Below are 23,188 nucleotides of genomic sequence, written 5' to 3' on the forward strand. Positions count from 1 at the left end.
CTCACTGGAAATAAGATACACAAGACTTATTTTTCTTTCAAGGCAGGCTAGTGGGCTGAGGGTGTAATTCTGGCCAGCAGCCCGAGGACATAACGTTTAGCATTATCAGCCTGTCAGCCAATCAAAAATTAGTTCAGCATCTTCCTGAGAAAGAGTTTTCATCTACCTTAATGGGCCTTGAGTTAATGGGGAGGGAGTTTTCACACAAGATCCTGGGAATGCAACTCTCAGTCTCTTTAATGAGGTTGGCCACCTCCTCATTACAGGGTAGGCTATTCCTCCTAAAGCTGCACAGGTTACTTCTAGCAGTTTTCAGTCCAATTCTTTTTTTAAAGCAACACATAAGCCCTGAAATGAATCTTCCTTCTGGTAAAACTAAAGCATTTTTAAAACAAAACCAGCCAAATAAAAAGAAAAAAAGCTTTCCTCCAACTGTGGGCTTCAGTTCAAAAGTATTCTACAACCCTTTCCCATCCAGTCTCTCTGCATGCATATTTCCTCCTTTCTATCCCCTTTAAAGAGAAGGGCCCCAGGAAAAGAGCAGACTCATTTAGGTGTGCACAGACGTTTATTTATTTATTTGTTTGTTTTAGATACAATGTTATAGCAGAGAAAGTATTATACAGTCAGGCGTACATTTCATTTGTGAGTAAAGGAGAGACTGGTTTCATGATAAGCAGACTTTCCGTGGGTGGAAATATTTTGAGCATGAGGATAAAAATCTGTGGTCACATAGCTTCTCTCTCTCTCTCTTTTTTTCATTCACTTTAAACTTTCAATGCTCATTGCCAGGAGCAAGAAGAAAACAACATCACTGTTATGGCAACGAAGAAGTTGGGGGCTTCCCTGCACTGACAATTTGCTCAGAGCAGGTCTGGCTTGTACAGGATAACAACGTGGCCACCATGAAACCAAAAAAAGCATAATACAGCAGCCATGGGTGTAAGAGCCATTTATTGTTTTTGTTTTGTGTTGTTGCACATTTGGACACTGGGGGCAGTGACATTTGCGGTTACTGCATTTATACAGGAAGAGTTGATCTTACAATGAGTAATGGTTGAACAGCTTAATGCTACAGATCAAATGAGGAGGCAGGGGAAGCATTGCCTTGGAGGCCTCAAAACATTTACACTGAGTTTTTCAAGTAGCACTCAGAACCTGTCTCGACCCCCTCTTTGACTTAATAACTGCAACCAAACTCCACCAGCATGTGTAGAAATCTCTTCACAAAGCTGTCAGAGTAGCTGTAAATGTCTTGATGCATGCTCAATCATCCAGGTAAGTAAATCTCCAAAACTTGATTCTGTTTATCTGAACGTAGCTTTTTGTGGGAGAAACGTTTCGTCCATGGAAGAAGTGGAAAAAGAGGGCTTTGCTATCCTACCCTGGAACACCACCAATCCATTGGTTCAGATATGTGGATGAAACCTGGGTGAAAATCAAATCTCAGGGGTCACATTAACTCGGTGGACCGACACATCAAATTCACAAGGGAGGATATAATAAGTGGCAGGTTAGCCTTCTTAGACTGTGAGATTTCCATGACTAATGGGGGACATCTAAAAGCTGATGTGTACCGTAAACCTACGCATACGGATCAGTATTTAAGGTTGACTCTCATCATCCATGGAGCACAAACTGGGCGTCATCAGGACGCTACAAAACAGAGCGAACATGATCCCTACACACACAGCGGCCAGGGAGGCAGAAGAACAGCACATCAAGAAGGCCCTGAGTAAATGTGGTTATCCCAGCTGGACTTTTGTCAAAGCTGGAAAGGCACCTAAAGAAAGCTCCAGCTGATCCAGGAGAGAAGGACAACCGCTGCCCAAGCGAAAACCTGTAGAGATCCCGTATGTGTCAGGAGTATCGGAGCAGTTGAGACGCATTTTTTCTAAACACCGGGTCTCTGTGGCTTTTAAACCCCAAAACACGCTGCGCCAAAAATTGGTCCACCCCAAGGATCGGGTCCCCCGACACAAACAGAGTAACATAGTGTACGCTGTTAAGTACCAGGAGGATTGCCAGGATTTATACATCGGGGAAACCAAACAACCTGTGGCAAAGCGGATGGCACAACACAGAAGAGCTACTTCGTCAGGCCAGGACTCTGCAGTCTATTTACACCTACAGGCTGTTAGATTATAATATTATTTTATGCCATGTTATACCCCTAACTAAAGATTGTGAATTATTATGTAGTTTTAGTTTGCATTATTCTCCTGAATTAGAAGAAGCTGATAACTATTGCATTAGTTAAACTGATTTGCATTACATTAGACTGCTGATTTATTGTGGATGAATGATATTGTTTTATGATGCATTATACTGCTGAGTTATAAGAAAATACTGTTTGCAGAAAGTCATCGCCTTATTTGTCTGATTAGAAGAGAACAGAATATACTGGAGTTTTCTGCCCAATCTCAGCAGGAGCAGATAAACAGGGAGCCAAGGTCGTAGCTTAGGCGCTGTGTGAGAGAAAGCATGTGAATGTTTAGGCTTTTTATGATAAGGTGGAGGCACCAGAGGCTATAAGAGTTTGAGCAATGCTCCACCATTTTGAGATCTGAGGCTGTCTGCATACAGTGTCCATCTCCCACGCGTGTGACTATTAAAATCATCGTTTGACTTAACCTGGCCGGACCAGTGTTGTTATTGTGGTTTTTCTCTTGTCTCCATCCCCAATATTTTGAACCATAACAAGGCCAGTGGACACTCTTAAGGATGAGGATGTACACATCCTGGACAGGGAGGAACGCTGGTTTGAGCGCGGAGTCAAGGAAGCCATTTACGTGAAAAGGGAAAGACCATCTCTGAATTGAGGAGGGGGCCTAAGGGTACATCTTTCGCCATCTTACAATGCTGGGATTGCAGCCATTCCCCAACTCTCTGTGAATGGTACTCATGGCCATTGATCAGTGGGCTTTGATCAGTGGTTGTTGATCAATGGTCATGAGAATTTGCATAATTAAGACTAAGGAACTGACCTCCCAGCCCATTGTTCCTTCAGTGGGCTGGTTTCAATCATTATGCAAATGTGCTGTTTATAAGATTTGGGGAAACCTGCAGTCAGCTGAGACTGAAGAAGTCACTTGGATGAGTGACAAAACGTTTCTCCCACAAAACGCTACGTCCAGATGAACAGAATCAACTTTTGAAGAGTAGCTGTAAATACACAGAAATGAGTGCAGTTCTGATACACGAGAGGAATTTTGTGGGTTGACAGGGTGTGCCTGTAACTTTTCCTGACTGGAGCTTATTGAGCACAAGAATGACATACAAGATGCGGTTTCTACAGCCCAAGTATACTTATATGATGGTGCATGAGTACTACACAAGGCTGCATGGTGGTGCAGTGATTAGCACTATCAAGTCATCACAAGACAGTTCAGGGTATAAATCTCTTGATATGTTACGACATGTCTTTTTGGAATTTAAATGCTCTCCTTGTAAATTTCTGAGTTTCTTGGCATCTTTCACATTTAGACCTTCTTTATTTTGTACAGTTTGCTTAAGCTGTAGTATATAGTTAAACTGTGGTAGATAATGAAAAGTGTTAGGTTAAATATGATTTATCCAGTTCCAGCAATAAGTATAAAATGCTCACTATATTTGATTTAAAGATAAAGACACTCGATTTTACTCTAAATGATTGTGAGAAGACTATCAAGTAACATGCTGTATGGATAAAATGATATATGGGTGGTAACTGTATCTGATGGTTACAGAAGATCCTTCTCAGATATTGAAATGTCTGACTACACAGACATCGTTCAGAAATGTCCACAGAGGTCAGTGGATCATGGCAGTCGCTGAAATTCTGGTGGTTATATCTTTATAACCAAGCTGAAAAAAAGAAAGAGAGTGAGACTGAGTGATAATGGTTATTCATCCAGTTGTGGAGGTGAACAGGCCGACCCTCTGCCCTCAGTCTACAAGCTGGTCAAACAGTGATGATGAGCTATGCTCTTTATTTTGTTCATAAAAAGATGTTTATAAAAAGACCAAATATATACTTTATTTTTGATGAGGTACATGAGCTCTTTATTGACTACAGCCAAGCCAGAAGCAGAAGCAAACTGCCTACTTTCAGCACCATCATGTTGTTATAAGTAGGTACACCATCTATAATATAGAAATACAAGGACAATAATAAGAATTGATTAATTAATAATTGACATTTTATTAAAAAGTAATGCAAATAAAAAGTTCTTTGTACCTTTAGAGAATACTGGGTAATGGGTTTTGCAGAACCAGAACCAAACATACTGTCAGCAGGAAGGAGCTCTCCTCAGGTGGATTACCTAAAAAACAAAACAAAACAATGTGAGCATGACAACGTTTAGATTTTTTTTCTCCATCAAATATTTTCAGTAAATATATTCATTAGACTTGTTATTACCAATAGAGGGCTGAGGTGTAGGTGGGATGATCATGTAATAGGTTTTGCACCAGGAGCCAACTGGGTTTGTCAGACAAAACCTGAATTGGTCTCCTTTTAACACGTCTTTGCTCACTAAGCTCTTGATCGGCTTATAGCAGGAAACATCAGAATCTATTTGAAATGCATTTGGGACCTGATCCCAGGATGAGTCAATTTCACTGCAGCTGTGAAACAAAGTAAAAGGAGTTTAAATAATCAGAGCTAAAATGCTCTCTGAGCTGAACGGCTGTGCAGGTAATCATACCTGTCATTGGACTTAGAGCAAAACATCCAGGTATAGTTTGCTGGCACAGGACTGACAGTCTCAAGGTTGAGGGTACCATCATCCTTATTAAACAAGAAGTTGAACTTTGGTTCATCTGGAACAAAAATCAGATGATCTCAAACATTCTCACATTTTAAATATAAATGATAATTAAATTTAAGTAATAATACAACTGTAACAAAGGTTACATTAACCCACCTACAACACACACTGATATGATCTTTGTTTCCTTTTGTCCTCCAGCCTCCAGGTGTAACTTATAATCTCCTGATATGAGTGGATCACAAAGCTTCACAGTCCTGAGAAACAGTTCATTACAGTCCTCATATCACATGATTACACTGATCATGAAAAACGTGAATGAATGGATAATTTTACACTTCTACATGATGACAGTTTGCGTCATTGAAGTACCTGTGCTGTGTTACCCATGTCTCCCTGACACATTTAGTCCTGTTTTTGTCAGGAGTCTCCCAGGAACAGTACTGGAGAACAGGATGGTAGGAAACAGTGGCCTGCAAGCAGGTGCTGGATGCCTCCTGAGCTGATATGATCTTGGTCTCATCCAGCTGTGCAGAGAGGAAACCTTCATCTGAGGAAACACAAGAATAAACCAGATTTATTCAGTGGGAACAGTTTCAAATAATAATGACATGAAATGAAGTCTACTGACCTGAGACATGAACATGAACAGACTTTGAGTTTTTATTTGCACTCGTGCAGGTGTATGTGCCGCTGTGCTCCTCTCTCACTGATCTGATGGACAGGTAGGCCATCTGAACACCGAAATATGAGTCATTTTTAATGCACATCTGGAAGAAAAACCCCATAATAATGATCATTTGCAGGATGATTATCAGTGAAGTACTTTGTGTCTCAGACTGAGGAATATTAAAGAGGTCGGTCAGTTTTCAGACAAACATAACAAGAAAGTTTAAGGAAACTCTCCCTGATTACAGGACATTACTGTACCTCCTCCTCCTTCTCTGGTTTACGTGACAGTGTCCTGGCATTGAGCTGTTTTCCTCCTTTCTCCCACACAGGTGATCTCAGACTGTATCCCTTTACTCTGCAGCGAAGCAGCAGAGACTGACCTTTGCTCAGGGTGACAGTAGAAACCTCATCTTTGTTCATTACGCTGCTCTGTAAGTCTGAAACACACATCAGGGCCTCAAGTAAGAAATATTTGCTTTTCGGAGATTAGTTAGTGAATCTCTGGGTAAACATTGTTTTTTCACTTTCACTATATGTATTTGAAGAAAGAACTTATGGATAAATTCATTATGGATGTATTAAATTTGTTATCAATTAATTTAAATCCAGTTACCGTAGTCATACAGTTGGGAGCACTCTTGTCCTTCAGCATTGGTTGCACAGCACATCATTCCTCTATTATAATATTCAGTGCTTGATATTGTGCGCTCTGTCTTTCTGTCGCTTCCCTTTAAACTCTGTTGTCCATCCTTGTTACTGGTCAAACAGAGAGAAAAAAAAACATTTTGATATTTTTCAGAAAGCTGTGTCTATGAAAAACATTATTACCAAAGCTTGTCTGATACCTATCTAAAATCAAAATAAAGCATCTCTCTAAATGATTCAGTCTAAAATCAGAAATTAAGAAGTGTTGCTATTCTGAAGTTTGCATACAAATGTAAAGGACAACATCTTACCCAGACCATTTGATTGTGGGTTTGGGGAAACCCTCAGAGATGCACTTAAAAAGGGGAGAAGTATCTGACACATCAACACCATCGAGCATCAGCTGTGGTTTTGTTGGACGTTCTAAACAACATCAAAGAAAACAGTTAAATTAATTGTATTATCACTCATTGATCATCAAACAGAGATTGTGTGAGTATTGTAGAAGAAATAAGGTGAGAAGCTGTTACTCACTCATTACATGAAGAATCACAGTCGTGGACATTGTTGGATTTACAGGTCAGAGTGTACTTCCCTGAATCTGTCTCAGAAAGCTGTGATGTGACCATGGACTGACTCCCATTTCTGCTGAGGTTAAAGGAAACATCTCAGTTTAAATACATAGAAATATAAAGCACCCAAACAGAAACACAGACGGTCACTTACGCTGTCATTACTCGGTCTTCTCCTCTGATCCAGTGGCAGACAAGAGATTCAGAGAGGAACTCCAGGGAGATGATGAGTTTCTTACCCACTGCTAACACTTTGGTGATGGGACCAGATGGATTCAGATAATCAGCTGGTGTCAAACATGCTGCCTGAAAAACAAGAGCCAACATTTAATCCTCCTTCATTTAGCAGCAGTAAAATCATCACCACTGGCAAGATCTGAATTAGATTTTCCCGAAAACACATAAAAAAAGTTGATCTCCTGATTAAATGTTTCCTTTAAAAAACAAAACAAACGAAGCTTATATTTTGTACCTGAACAAAACTTGTACTAAAACCTCTTCAAAATGTATTAGAATGACACAAAGTGATTACAGGAAATTACAGAAAGAGCAGCTAGCACTATTTCCCTCTCTGTTGCTGTGTGCTTTTTGCTGCCCTGTACACCATAACACACACACTGCCATTTGCGAAGGTAAGCTGGAGCTACACAAACATTAAAGAGTCGATGCACAGCATGAAAATGGGTGTTCACTTCTGTCTTTTCTAGACTATAGGTGTCTTGTTTACCCAGATATGTATATGTGCAATTAATGCATATTTCAGACTGGTCAAGAGGGGTTTATTAAAGAATAATAGTTCATTTTATGTCATCTCAGAACTATTCCCTGCTTTAAGACTTCATTGTCAGTATCACTTTCAGTTATTTGATCAGAGTTTAGTTAAAACAGCTCTTACCTCATGACTGGGTACACAGACTGGAGTCTTTACATCATCAGAGCAGAGCACTCCGACAGCACACAGCAGCAGAACAGCTGGAGACATAGAAAACTGAATCTTTAGTTTAAATATTACTGAAAATCAAAACAAATGTATATACACCAGTGGGAAAAACCAAAACCAAAAAAAAAGGAACATAAATGCATCATTAAGAAGAAATGATTGCTTTTCTAAGTCAGACTGTATTTATGAACTACAACTGTGTCATAAACAAAATGCTTCATAACTCAAAATTTAGCTCTGGCCAACTACACAAACCTTGATTGCAAGTCTGTGATTACCTTCGATTGTTGTTGTGCAGGAATGAATAACTCTCACTCACCTGCAATCATGTTTCTCTGCCTCCAAGTTTTCTTTCTCGTATTCTGAAAGGAAAATTTGTTGCTGCAACAGCGCTACCTATATGAGAATTTCATCCCAAGGAAATGAAAAGGGCTAGTCTCTATGATGGTGGAAAAACAAGACAAGAAGCGAGGATATTGCGCACCAGACGGGCAGGATTTGAGAGGGGTCCTCGCACACTCACAGAGCACCAGCAATATTCACGAACAAGACAAAACAGTTAATAATATCCTAATAATATCAAAGGAAAAACAAACACAAGTAATTAATCACAGCTGGATCATAACGGGACGCTTTCTCCATACATCCGATAGATAAACTAGCTTCACAGACGGAATACAGCATCTCTAACTAGAAACACAGGAAAAGAGCAAAGATGAGTACAAACAAGGTTGAAACGTTGAAAGTATCTGCTCACCCAAAGCTGCCTGTAAATGACCCAGATTATTTGTTTATTTGATATTTTTCAAACAGTTAAATCCCTGAACGAATTATACCTTATAATATAGATTAGACTCTTATTTTGAAATTCGGAACGGGCAACTTCCGGGAAGGAAGATCGTACCGCAACTGCTTGCCGCAGAAAGGATTAATGAGAAGGTTATCGTTTTCCATCCATCTTAAAATTAGCATCTAGCTGGAAGGCGAACAGGTATGTTTGTGTGTTGTACTTGTTGTTTACATTTCGGACAATTTGTAAATGTATTACTTGATTGTTAATAAGTTTATGAGCGATCTAGCAGGCTGATGCTAGCACCTCCTGTGCCTTTTCTGTGAATTGATTAGCATAACAGAAACGTGGTTATATCAAGTGAATGTTTATTTGTTTTATGTTATGATTACAGCTCTTACGATGTGTCTATGGCAATTTGTGAATAAATGGGTTGGAATACCCCACCATGGTCCATCCGTAATGATCATTGAGTGCATCGTCTGAATAAAGTCCGGCTGGAATGCTACAGTAAGAGCTCATCCCCCGCATCATCCTGCTGCCATCCTGCACCACGGAACCACGAGGACGAGTCACGGAGCTGTGTTGCTATTTGTCTGGGATTGACAAGACATTTCACGGAGCAACTCAGTGCCATTCTATGGGTCTTCTAGACAGAGACTTTATAATCATCATGCAGCTGGCTTAATGGTTTGATGTGACGGTCAGAAAAGGTATGGAACATTTCATTCTAATCGACAAGGAAAGGACATTCATTCTCATCAGTGGTGGTTAAAGGGAGAGAGAAGGTCGTCAACTACTGTGGACATCTGCTGCATTAAGACACAACGGACATGAAGTAATAACAAGTGAAGTAATTTTGTTTATTGGTATTTACCACCACTACTGTATATTTATCATTCTTTCTACTGACCCAAAAGGGGGTGAAAGAGGGGCATTTAGTTCAATTTGTAACTGTACAATAGTAATGGTGTATTGATCTGTGTTTAGCATAAGAGGTTTACTTTACCACATCAGTTTGCAACAGCTAGCAGGTTGCATTTATGATTTTATACATTTCTTCTCAATGTTGTGTTGGTTATCCGCTTCTATTTCAACTTGGTTTAAAGTGCAAAGATTCTCCTCCCTTCTGTTAATGCAGCCTTTAAGTTATAGTAACCACAAGCAGCTCATTAACTAAAGCCTGCAAATTAGATAAGTAAATAACATAAACATGAAGGAAATGGAGACTCCCTCCTCACAAGCAGAACTAGAGCATCAGGTAGTCGACCTGCAGAATAAAATCAAAGGGCTTAAGGCGTCTCTTGAAGACACATCAGAAACTACGGAAATAGAAATTTTAGAGAAGGAAATTCAACGCAGAGAAGAAACGTTGAACAACTTACAAGGTGAGCTTAAGGAAGGCCTCCGACGTTCCACTCGAACAAAAATCCCAACCTCAAAGGCGCTCGAAATGCAACAGGAGGAAGCAAGAAAAAGGGAAAGAAAGTTCATCTCAACGTACGAAAGATGGAAGATTCGAGCCCGAGAGTCAAGAGAGCAGCTCAAGTCAGACATTAGTAAAGGCGAGCTGGCATCTTTGATGGATTCTTTGGAGAAAGAGAAAGAAACTGTGTTAAACACTTACCTTGAAATACGAAGTCACATTACACCTTCTCCAGAATTAAGACGTCACGTTGACAGTTGTGAGGCAGTTACAGCCGAAATTATGAAAGTTACCTACGAGAGAATGTCAGATCTCGATGGTGATTATGATGCAGAACAAGTACATTGCCGTCTCAGGGAGCTGCTTAAGAACAGCTACGCACGCTCCATCTATGGATCCACTGCATCTAGAGTGACAAAGTCAATCCGTAGTCACAAAGGCACTACTCTAACACTCAAACAGGCGGATGCAGCAGCAGAGCTAGCTGCTAAGGAAGTCGAATTTGAAGGGTTGCTGGAAGAAGAGAGACAAATGGAGAAGATAGAGGAACAGCACAGAAAAATGGAAGTAGAAAAGCGCAGACTTGAACGCCTTCAAGCAGAAAGGAATCTGAGGGCTGCTCGGGCCAAACTGCAAGTCTACAGCCAGGTAGCCTCGCAGGAAGGCAGTCTCCATTCCTCTAATAGTTCAGTGGGAAATCATCATGTTCCCCCTGCTATCAACCCTCCAACTCCCACCGTCACAGCATCGCCACCCGACCTAAACGTGTCATCCCTTGCCCAAGCCCTACAAGACAGTATGGCTCTAAATAGACTTCCAGTTCCAGAGCCGTCTGTATTTAGTGGGGACCCCATTCAGTTCATTGAGTGGAAAACTTCATTCATGTCACTTATTGACAAAAAGGCCATCTCCCCAGCAGACAAACTTTATTACTTGAGGAAGTATGTAGGCGGCCCAGCTCGTAAAACATTAGAAGGAACTTTCTATAGGAATGACAGCGACGCTTATAAGGATGCGTGGAACAAACTGGATAACAGATATGGCCAAACCTTTATTATACAGAAAGCCTTCAGAGATAAGCTCACAGATTGGCCAAAGATCCAACCAAGAGATGCAGAAGGATTAAGAGACTTCTCAGATTTCTTAAACGCTTGCCAAGATGCAATGACACATGTGAAGAGCCTCGAAATACTGAACGACTGTGAAGAGAATAAGAAGCTAATCCTTAAACTACCAGAGTGGATAGCATCTCACTGGAACAGGAAGGTTACTGAAGCCTTAAAGGGCAATAAGGAATTCCCCAGTTTTAAGGACTTCGCCGCATTTATGGCGACAGAGGCAGAGATTGCTTGTAATCCAATCACCTCAGCTTATGCCCTCCGCAGCTCTGAGTCGAGCACTGCAAAACAAGGCAGCAGAGACCCTAAGAGGAACAAGGCAAGCGTTCTAAACACACAGACTGAGGCTGACACCGAGAGGCTCAAGCCAGTTAAAGGAAAGGAAAGGTCTCCTTGTGCCTTCTGTCAAAATAATCAACACAGACTACATGGATGTCCCAAGTTTATTGCTAAAACTCTGGAGGAGCGTCGAGATTTTGTCAGAGAACATAAGCTCTGCTATGGCTGCACCAAACCTGGACATAGTGCAAAAGACTGTCGACATCGACACTCATGCAACACGTGCAAGGGTAAACATCCCACTTGTTTACACGATGACAACTATTTAAAGAAGGAAAGAGTTCTGCCACAGGAAACCACTATCCTGAGCAATGCCGGCCAAACGGAGGCTGCTGCAACTTCAATGTCAGTGATTACTGGACAGCCAACTAACACATCAATGATTGTGCCTGTGTGGGTGTCAAAAAAGGATACAGGAACTGAGAAACTGGTTTACGCCTTGCTGGACACGCAAAGCGACACGACGTTTGTTGACCAGGAACTGAGTGATGTATTAAAGGCAGATTCCTGTCCAGTTAAGCTGAAGTTAACTACGATGATTGGACGCGACGTGATCGTAAAGAGCCAAAGAGTCTCAGGGCTTTGTGTTCGGGGTTATCGCTCTTCCCTCCTCATCGACCTTCCTCCTGCTTATACCAAGGATTGCATACCAGTAAACAGAGCCCATATCCCAACATGCGAGACAGCTAAAAGGTGGAATCATCTCTCCAAGGTCATAGAAGAGATTCCACCTCTACAGGACTGTGAGGTTGGTTTATTGATAGGCTATAACTGCGCACGAGCAATGGCACCAAGAGACGTCATATCAGGAGGAGACGATGAGCCTTATGCAATTCGTACCGACTTAGGATGGAGCATAGTTGGTGGTACGTCGACATGCCCCGACACCTCAAGTACGGCGGGACAGTGCTTCCGAGTTGCAGTCAGGGAGCTCCCACCAGTCACTCCGGCAGATGCCATTCGCATTCTAGAGTCTGACTTTAAGGATGCTAAGGAAGACGGCAAACCAGTGTCTCAGGAGGACATCCTGTTCCTGGACAAACTCAAGAACCACATCGAAAAGAACAGTCTAGGTCACTACGAGATGCCGTTGCCCTTTAAGGAGAGACCTACCTTACCTGACAACAAACAGCTTGCAGTCATACGTCTGAGCCATCTAAAGAGGAAGCTGTTAAAGGATGAAGGGTACAAAGAACAGTATATCAAGTTCATGGAGGAGGTCATAGAAAGGGGTGATGCAGAGGAAGTCCACGATGATGGGAAAGAGGGCGAAAAATGGTACATACCTCATCACGGTGTATTCCACGACAAGAAGCCAGGCAAACTGCGCGTGGTGTTCGACTGCTCTGCCAAGTACCAGGGAACCAGTTTGAATGATCATCTGCTCACTGGTCCTGACCTGATGAACAATCTCAACGGTGTACTTCTTCGCTTCCGGTTGCACTCTACTGCATTGATGTGCGACATAGAGAAAATGTTTCACCAATTTCATGTGAAGAAGTCAGACCAGGATTACCTGCGCTTCCTTTGGTGGAAGAAAGGAGATCTCGGTGCACAGCCCCAAGAATACCGTATGAGGGTGCATATCTTTGGCGCAGCCTCATCGCCTGGCTGTGCGAACTACGGATTGAAGCATTTGGCTACAGAAAATAAAGACCGATACCCATTAGGCTCTCAGTTCATTCTGAGAAATTTCTATGTCGACGATGGAGTCACAAGTACAGACAGCTCAGAGAAGGCTATCAAGTTAGCAGAAGAAGCCAGAAAACTTTGTGCCCTGGGTGGTCTTAGGCTCCACAAGTTTGTGTCCAATGACAAAGCTGTCCTGGTAAGCATACCAGCAACTGAACGTGCATCAGACATTAAAGACCTCAACCTTGCCTTTGATAACTTACCTTCAGAGAGAGCGTTGGGTATCCAATGCTACGTCGAATCAGACTGCCTGAAGATCAGCACCAACCTTAAGGAACAGCCTGCAACACGTCGAGGCATATTGTCCATTGTTGCATCCCTGTACGATCCCTTGGGTCTCATAGCCCCCTTTTTGCTCATTGGAAAGGAAGTGCTGCAGCAGATGTGCTGCCATGGAACAGGTTGGGACGACCCTCTAACCAACGAACTTCGTCCACGGTGGGAGAAATGGAAAAACGACCTCAACAACTTGGAGAGGATAAATATACCCCGAAGTTATGCCCCGGCAGATTTCGGAAGGGTTATTAAACGTGAGTTACATCACTTCTCCGACGCAAGCACTACTGGCTATGGACAGTGTTCATATCTGAGGCTTAGCAATGAAGAAGGAGACATCCACTGTGCTTTAGTCATGGCCAAATCTTGCGTCGCCCCAACAAAGGTCACCACGATCCCAAGATTAGAGTTGACGGCTGCAGTCATCTCTGTGAAAACCAGCAATGTTTTGAAGGAAGAACTTGGATATGCGGACATTGAAGAGCATTTTTGGACCGATTCCAAGGTTGTACTAGGGTACATCAATAATGAGGCTCGACGTTTTCATACATTCGTAGCCAACCGTATCCAGAAGATACATCTCTACACGAATCAAAGGCAATGGAGATACGTCCCTACTGACCAGAATCCTGCGGATCGTGCTTCTAGAGGTTGTTTTGTCCATGAGCTAATATCATCGGACTGGTTTACCGGCCCTGCATTTCTATGGGAAAAGGGAGTTGACCTCTCAGAAGAGGTGGCTCCGGAACTGTCAGTCGGAGATCCAGAAGTTAAGGAAACACGGACTCTAAACACGGAAACTGTAGAACAAGATTCTCTTACTTATCGGCTGGCAAAGTTCTCATCCTGGACTCGCGCCATCTGTGCAGTGGCTCGCATTCTTCGAAGGATCAACAAGGATAAGTCAATCGGCCTCTCTACAGTGCAGGAAAGAGAAGAAGCCGAGCGCCTCATCATCAAAGATCTGCAGAGACAAACATATTCGGAGGAAGTGCGGCTACTGAAGAAAGGTTGTCAGCTGCCACCTCATAACAAGCTACATCACCTCAACCCCTTCTTGGACAACAATGGTGTGATTAAGGTGGGAGGTCGACTCCGTGATTCAAACCTTCCTCTCTCAGTTAAACACCCTACCATCATTCCAAAGGAACATCATGTTACAAGGATGATCATAGCATACTGTCATGAAGAAGTCAAACATCAAGGCAAGGGAATGACTCTCAGTGCAATTAGGACAAGAGGTTACTGGATACCAGGAATTGGCAGGACGGTTGCATCCTATCTTCGCCGATGTGTAGTTTGTCGGAAGCTTCGGAGACGGACAGAAGAACAGAAAATGGCCGATCTCCCTCCAGAGCGAGTAAATCCATCTCCACCCTTTACCTACTGTGGAATGGATTGCTTTGGACCCTTCTATAGCAAGCAAGGACGTAGTGTGCGAAAACGATATGGTCTCCTTTTCACCTGCTTCTCCTCCAGAGCCATCCATATTGAAATGCTGGAGGATCTATCTACAGACTCATTCATAATTGGACTGCGCTGCTTCATTGCTATACGTGGAGCCGTACGCCAGATCAAATCTGACCAAGGCAGTAACTTCCTAGGAGCCAAGAATGAACTGCAGGAAGCCCTCACGGAATTAAATGGTGATAAACTGACGAACTTCCTTTCTAAGAAGCAGTGTGACTTCATCCTAAATGCTCCTGGATCAAGTCATGTTGGTGGAGTGTGGGAGCGTCAAATTAGAACAGTCAGGAGTGTTCTCAACGCGACCCTTGGACTCTCACCTGGAAACCTACCTGATGCTTCCCTCCGAGCATTCTTCTATGAAGCAATGACGATAGTTAATAGTCGTCCTCTCACTATTGAAAACCTACATGATCCCAACAGTCTTGAGCCACTGACACCAAACCACTTACTTACCCTGAAGTCTACCATGGCCCTTCCTCCCCCCGGCAAGTTCATAAGGGAAGATATGTATGCGAGAAAGAGATGGCGCCACGTACAATATTTGGCCGAGCAGTTCTGGAGCCGTTGGCAGAAAGAGTACTTAGCCAACATTGCCTTTAGACAACGCTGGCACACCCCAAAGAGAAACCTGCAGATCGGGGATATAGTCATAATGAAGGATGAAGACTTGCCCAGAAATGAATGGAGGTTGGGAAGAGTCGTAGAGACTACAATGGACAGAGATGGACTGGTTAGGAGAGTGAAGCTCTGTCTAGGTGACAGGAAACTTGGCAAAAATGGTGAACGTCTTACTAAGCGGTCAGTGCTCGAACGGCCAGTTCAAAAACTAGTCTTATTGTTGGAAGGTGACTAGTCCATTCCTTGCATACTATGCTTCTGTTGTTTGGTCATTATTTGTATTATGAAATCATTGTGTTCTTTCTTCCTATGTTTATGGAGTTATGTTTTTGAACACTAATGATTTGGTGGGAGTGTAAATGACCCAGATTATTTGTTTATTTGATATTTTTCAAACAGTTAAATCCCTGAACGAATTATACCTTATAATATAGATTAGACTCTTATTTTGAAATTCGGAACGGGCAACTTCCGGGAAGGAAGATCGTACCGCAACTGCTTGCCGCAGAAAGGATTAATGAGAAGGTTATCGTTTTCCATCCATCTTAAAATTAGCATCTAGCTGGAAGGCGAACAGGTATGTTTGTGTGTTGTACTTGTTGTTTACATTTCGGACAATTTGTAAATGTATTACTTGATTGTTAATAAGTTTATGAGCGATCTAGCAGGCTGATGCTAGCACCTCCTGTGCCTTTTCTGTGAATTGATTAGCATAACAGAAACGTAGTTATATCAAGTGAATGTTTATTTGTTTTATGTTATGATTACAGCTCTTACGATGTGTCTATGGCAATTTGTGAATAAATGGGTTGGAATACCCCACCATGGTCCATCCGTAATGATCATTGAGTGCATCGTCTGAATAAAGTCCGGCTGGAATGCTACACTGCCTAATCTGGAGAAGTCTGCCTCACTGCCCCTCCTACATGGAAATGGTACAGTTTCGCTCTCTGTTATTTGTTTTTCCTCAATCTTTTTGTAGAAATCGACGAGTGGCTTCACATGTAAACGACATCATGTTTCACACATTTTGATGCGAAGTACTTTGACTTGAATAAAAGTCACTTCTTACCTTCTCATAAAAGTTAGATTGCTTTTCCCTTGGGACCAAAATAAAATAGACACATATGTAACGGAGCCGGTGTTCCAGATCTACTGGCGTTTAGATCAACTGGCGTTGGTCGAACAGATGTGTGGCATTCTTGCGTTTCAGGAGCTACTACCGACAAACCAGCAAAAAAACGCCAAATGTGTCATCTGTGACACTTGTGAGGTTATCTCAAACACACTCCGTCAGTCTTGATGCTGTTGAACAACAAAATGTTTAAAATGTGGCGAGTTTACCTGGTGATATCCTCATGCGCAACGCGATCGCGAAAACAGCAAACAAGTAATACCACGCCGATGTTGTTCACAGGACAGCAAGAGTAAACGATCGGGAGACCCTAGTCGTCGTTATCGTTCCCCTCGCACGGTTTATTTCTCCGGTTTCAGCGTTTTTGCTTCACAACTAAAGCGAGCAGTTTACTTTGTGCACTAACATGGAGTCGAGTCAACCAGCGCCACCTCTGGCCAAGTGCCACAGCCTACAGCCAGATCAACCTGTGACACACATCTGCAGCACGTTTGATTTCGTTTCATGCACAACACATTTGTACCTTTCAATTGTGTCTGTTTGTGCGTCATGCAAATAAACCTTTGAAATGAATGAAATGACACTAATATTTCACTAGTGTTGTAACATCACATGTCGTTAGTGTAGTCTGTCTGTGTCTTTACTCTGCGAACAAACATTTTAGAGTTGGTTGTTATATACAGTCTGTATAAGTGTGGTTAAACTAATAAACATTTGTAAGGAGATGGCAGTTACTGTGAATGTACAGCAGGCGATTAGTAATAAACAGTCAGACAATGACTCTGACAATCTCATTCAATCTTGCAGATTGAATGCACCTTCTGTGGAAAGTGGTACCACACAGTGTGTGTGTGGACTTCCCCTGTGCAGAAGGCGACTACAAATGTTGCGCATGCTAAATAAACAGAAAAAAGTGATCCCTGTTGTCTTTGCTTACTGATTGTTTTCAGTGTTGACAATCCACATTGCTGGCATTGCATCTTTCAACATGTTTGTGGGTAGATTTGGATGTACCAGGGGTAAGTGCAGCCACTCAGCCTCTACTCAATGTGATCATAGCAGCAGGTGCAGATGTGTCACAAGTTAATCTAGTAGTAGGCTATGGTAGTAGTGGACTGAGCTCCATTTGAAACTGCTCCAGCTGCTGTGTGATAGTGGATCTGCTACAAATTGAAGATCATATGGAAGTTTTGGAAATTAACCCTTGTATTATGTTGAAAAACAAAAAAGTGACATTGATTTTGTTGCGGGTCATTTAGATCCGTACTGTGTAAATCCACTCAGAATTATCCAAAAACTGCAATAAAACAATAGCAACTTTATTTCCCATCAGATTAACATGTAGAACACAGACATACAACAGTGACTTTCCATAACTATTTTAGGAACAATTTGGTTTTTCGTTCTTACAAACACATTTCTGTTGAACTTGCCCAGCGTTCTCAGTTTTTCAATGCTCAACATTTTCGATTTTGTTCACATGATGGACAGAATGTAACTGTGTGCTTTCTGCAGATGTACTTCTTGCATTTCTCACAAAAAGTGCTTGTTTTCAAACAGGAATCTTCCTAACTAAGATTTAAAACAGATTTCTACGTCTCCTCCAGTCTCACAAACAGATGACAAACCAAGCGACACACCCGAGTCACTGACTTTCTTAAATCCACTCACTCTCACTGGCTGTTTATTACTAATCACTGTGTAACTGCTGTGAATTCAAAGTAACTGCCATCTCCTTACAAATCTTCATTGGATTAACCACACTTATACAGACTGTATATAACTACCAACTCTCCAGCCATGTTGATGGATTGCCTATATTGGCTGGAAATATTAATTTCCAGAGAAAGGACACAGACAAACGATGCTTACAGGATGTGATGTGACAACACTAATGAAATATTGACGTGTCATATTTGTCCAAGGCGTATTTCATTGTTATGGAAAAAGAATATCAAAATCATGATGACCAATTGGAGTGGTGATTTCTATGACTTTGTGTATATAATTTGGAATTTTGTACAAATGTAGGCCAATAAGGAATATATGATATCATTAGGGTTAGGGACAAACAGACACAATTGAAAGGTACAAATGTGTTGTGCATGAAACGAAATCAAACGTGCTGCAGATGTGTGTCACAAGTTGATCTGGCTGTAGGCTGTGGCACTTGGCCAGAGGTGGCGCTGGTTGACTCGAGTCCATGTTAGTGCACAAAGTAAACTGCTCGCTTTAGTTGTGAAGCAAAAACCTTGAATTCGGAGAAATAAACCGTGCAAGGGGAACGATAACGACGACAAGAGTCTCCCGATCGTTTACTCTTGCTGTCCTGTGAACAACATCGGCGTGGTATTACTTGTTTGCTGTTTTCGCGATCGCGTTGCGCATAAGGATATCACCAGGTAAACTCGCCACATTTTTAAACATTTTGTTGTTCAACAGCATCAAGACTGACGGAGTGTGTTTGAGACAACCTCACAAGTGTCACAGATGACACATTTGGCGTTTTTTTGCTGGTTTGTCGGTAGTAGCTCCTGAAACGCAAGAATGCCACACATCTGTTCGACCAACGCCAGTTGATCTAAACGCCAGTAGATCTGGAACACCGGAAGGCTGGTTTTACTTCCACAGTGGTTTTGTGCGAAGGAAGGAAACCTTCCTCCAGTGAGCAGTGGAGCCGCCAAGGGAAAGCCCACGATTTAAAACTGTATGATTAAAAATATAATTTATTATATTTAAATAGTTAAAAATGCAAAATGAATTAAAACAACCTTGGCCAAGGGGTAGCACAATAAAAATCAATAAAACACAATATTAAAAAGTCCAGTGGCCTGCGCCACGACCTAAAAGTCCCAGGGAGCTAAGAAATCCAGCAAGTGGTATAACCAAAGGAACCAGCGGAGTCCTCGCCTCCCTCTCGCACTCACGTCCTGATATGCTGAAGAAGGAGAGGAAGCGGCAGTCACTATTCTTTCCAGACAGGTTTACTTCATAAAAAAGGGATAAGTCAGAGACTTACCCCGGGTGGGCAGAGCTCTCAACTCCGCCCGCCGCTTCTTTAAAACTGGAAATCGGCACAGCCGTCTCGTAGCCTCCGCTGGTGCTGTCTCCGCTCTCTGCGCTGGTACTGTCGCTCTCTGCGCTGGTACTGTCGCTCTCTGCGCTGGTACTGTCGCTCTCTGCGCGCTGGTGCCTCTGCGCGCTGGTCCTCCTGCTGGTGCTCTCCGCGCTGGTGCCTGCATTAGCCACCTCTAGCCGCCTTAGAAGGGAAAACCTGGCGGCGTCTCGCCGCCCTATCAATGTTTCTGTTCCGGTTTCCCGAATGGGCAGAGCTCTCAACTCTGCCACCGCTTTCCTGTGGCAAACCAACCGGCACCAGCCCGTCTGGGCCTGATACCGTTCACTCTCCCAGTCCTCACTCCACCATCAGTCTCTTCTCTCTCGTCTCCCATCACTCTTATTGGCCTCCGGGACCTCACAGGTGTGTCGGGTTCATAATCAAGGAGGGGCGGAGACTTTCCAGGACAAGTCACCGATGAATACCATAAAACAGGCAATAAAACCCATAAGAATACAACACTATACAATATTAAAGAAAGTAAAACACAACCAAACATGCACAATAAAAATATCTTAGGTAACTTGTCCCTCTCCACCCCGTGACACATACACATGATTAACACAAATATATGATTACAAGCTTTTCTTTTAATGAATAAAACATATTGTACTTCAGGTATAATGCTTATATATATATATATATATATATATATATATATATATAGGGTCCAGTAACCATCACAGTGGCAGATATCCAAGAAAGGGTCTCCAGTATGAAGAGTTGGACAGCACCAGGGCCCGACATGGTTCACGCCTACTGGCTGAAGAAGCTGACTGCACTCCACGAGCGTCTGGCAGCACAAATGAACCAGCTGCTAGTTAACGAGAGACACCCGGAATGGCTAACTGAAGGCCGGACGGTCCTGATCCCCAAGGACCCCAAGAAGGGACCGGTCCCCTCCAACTACCGACCAATAACCTGCCTCAGTACTACATGGAAGCTCCTGTCAGGCATCATATCGGCTAAGATGAACAGGCACATGGGTCAATACATGAGCGGGACACAGAAAGGAATTGGCAAGAATACCAGAGGCGCAAAACACCAGCTACTGGTAGACAGAACAATCAGCCGAGACTGCAAGACCAGACTGACCAACCTGTGCACTGCCTAGATTGATTACAAGAAGGCCTATGACTCAATGCCCCACAGCTGGATACTGGAATGCCTAGAATTGTACAAGATCAATGGGACCCTAAGAGCCTTCATCAGGAACTCAATGGGGATGTGGCGTACAACACTAGAGGCCAACTCCAAGCCCATAGCACAAGTCACCATCAAGTGCGGGATCTACCAAGGAGATGCTCTGTCTCCACTGCTGTTCTGCATAGGCCTGAACCCCCTCAGTGAGATCATTAACAAGACTGGCTACGGATACAGACTACGGAACGAAGCAGTTGTCAGCCACCTCCTGTACATGGATGACATCAAGCTGTATGCCAAGAGTGAACGAGACATCGATTCACTGATCCACACTACCAGGCTATACAGCAATGACATTGGAATGTCGTTCGGACTGGAGAAGTGTTGGTAACAAAGAGAGGGAAGGTAGTCAGAACTGAGGGGATTGAACTACCAGAAGGCAACATTGCAGACATAGAGGACAGTTACAAGTACTTGGGGATCCCGCAGGCGAATGGGAACCATGAAGAGGCCGCTAGAAAAGCTGCAACCACCAAGTACCTGCAGAGGGTCAGGCAAGTCCTGAGGAGTCAGCTGAATGGTAAGAACAAGATCCGGGCCATCAACACGTACGCCCTGCCCGTGATCAGGTACCCTGCTGGGGTAATAGGCTGGCCAAAGGAGGAGATAGAAGCCACTGACATAAAGACAAGAATGGTAAATGGCCTGCATTTGTATAGCGCTTTTCTAGTCCATAGGACCCCAAAGCGCTTTACACTACATTCAGTCATTCACCCATTCACACACACATTCACACACTGGCGATAGCAAGCTACATTGTAGCCACAGCTGCCCTGGGGCGCACTGACAGAGGCGAGGCTGCCGGACACAGGCGCCACCGGGCCCTCTGACCACCACCAGTAGGCAAACACGGGGTTAGTATCTTGCCCAAGGACATTTGGCATGCAGCCAGGATGCAGCCTGGGATCGAACCACCGACCTTCTGATTAGTGGCTGACCTGCTCTGCCACCTGAGCTACAGCCACCCCAAGAAAGCTCCTTACCATGCATGGAGGGTTTCACCCCAAGTCCAGCACCCTGAGGCTGTACGCTAAGCGGAAGGAAGGGGGCCGGGGACTGGTGAGTGTCAGCACCACAGTCCAGGATGAGACAACGAACATCCAAGAATACATTGGGAAGATGGCCCCAACTGACCGAGTGCTCAGTGAATACCTCAGGCAGCAGAAACCCAAGAAAGAGGAGGGAGACGAGGAACCATCATGGAAGGACAGGCCCCTGCACGGTATGTACCACCGGCAGATAGAGGAGGTGGCTGATATCCAGAAATCCTACCAGTGGCTGGACAAAGCTGGACTGAAAGACAGCACAGAGGCACTAATCATGGCAGCACAAGAACAAGCTCTGAGGACAAGATCCATAGAGGCTGGGGTCTATCACACCAGGCAAGACTCCAGGTGCAGGCTGTGTAAAGATGCCCCAGAGACAATCCAGCACATAACAGCAGGGTGCAAGATGCTAGCAGGCAAGGCATACATGGAACGCCATAACCAAGTGGCCGGCATAGTGTACAGGAACATCTGTGCCGAGTATAACCTGGAAGTCCCGAGGTCAAAATGGGAGACGTCCCCAAGGGTGGTGGAGAATGACCGAGCTAAGATCCTGTGGGACTTCCAGATACAGACGGACAAAATGGTGGTGGCTAACCAACCGGACATAGTGGTGGTAGACAAACAGAAGAAGACGGCCGTAGTGATCGATGTAGCGGTTCCGAATGACAGCAATATCAGGAAGAAGGAACACGAGAAGCTGGAGAAATACCAAGGGCTCAGAGAAGAGCTCGAGAGGATGTGGAGGGTGAAGGTAACGGTGGTCCCCGTGGTAATCGGAGCACTAGGTGCGGTGACTCCCAAGCTAGGCGAGTGGCTCCAGCAGATCCCGGGAACAACATCGGAGATCTCTGTCCAGAAGAGCGCAGTCCTGGGAACAGCTAAGATACTGCGCAGGACCCTCAAGCTCCCAGGCCTCTGGTAGAGGACCCGAGCTTGAAGGATAAACCGCCCGCAGGGGCGTGCTGGGTGTTTTTATATATAAAAACACCCAGCACGCCCCTGCGGGCGGTTTATCCTTCAAGCTCGGGTCCTCTACCAGGTCCAGTGAATCCTTAGACTCTGGCCTTCTACTTACTCCTCCAGCTACTCTGGAAAAATATTCAAGTAAAACCTCAAATCCTCATCCCAATAAAATATCTCTCACCTGTTTTTCTCTAGCAGAAGACCGTTCTCGTTCGGTGAACACACACTCACCCGAGATTCTTGTAGCTCCAGACTCTCCCCCGTTGATCTGAAATTCTGTAAAATAAACCTTTTAAAAACTGAACACAGTCTTCTGAAAACATGACCATTGTTGGATATGACAGCTTTATCCTGAGTGCGAAACACTTTATAACTGTGTTTTAAAAAGTGCTACACAAATACATTACTGTG

General features: G+C 43.5%; 1 protein-coding gene and 1 pseudogene across 2 annotated transcripts; one reads left to right on the top strand and one right to left on the bottom strand.

Annotated features, from left to right (window-relative positions):
- Positions 1 to 572: 572 nt before the first annotated feature.
- LOC308386096 (receptor-type tyrosine-protein kinase FLT3-like) lies at positions 573 to 17,049 on the bottom strand (annotated as a pseudogene). The gene is made up of 17 exons (XR_013974718.1): positions 16,654 to 17,049; positions 16,382 to 16,528; positions 16,200 to 16,231; positions 7,900 to 8,347; positions 7,536 to 7,612; positions 6,795 to 6,946; positions 6,603 to 6,713; positions 6,380 to 6,491; positions 6,037 to 6,179; positions 5,682 to 5,860; positions 5,383 to 5,521; positions 5,124 to 5,301; positions 4,908 to 5,008; positions 4,689 to 4,803; positions 4,403 to 4,608; positions 4,220 to 4,304; positions 573 to 4,125 (listed from the first exon to the last, which is right to left on the bottom strand). The product of XR_013974718.1 is annotated as a receptor-type tyrosine-protein kinase FLT3-like (transcript).
- LOC308386095 (uncharacterized protein) lies at positions 9,824 to 16,194 on the top strand (the record flags this gene model as incomplete). Its single annotated transcript, XM_080865406.1, has 2 exons — positions 9,824 to 15,886; positions 16,080 to 16,194. One exon carries the CDS (start codon positions 9,824 to 9,826, stop codon positions 15,542 to 15,544), a length of 5,721 nt encoding a protein of 1,906 aa, XP_080721532.1. The 3' UTR covers positions 15,545 to 15,886; positions 16,080 to 16,194.
- Positions 17,050 to 23,188: the final 6,139 nt, after the last annotated feature.

The sequence above is a fragment of the Rhamphochromis sp. 'chilingali' genome (genome assembly GCF_963969265.1).
Source record: "Rhamphochromis sp. 'chilingali' genome assembly, chromosome: 18".
NCBI lineage: Eukaryota > Metazoa > Chordata > Actinopteri > Cichliformes > Cichlidae > Rhamphochromis > Rhamphochromis sp. 'chilingali'.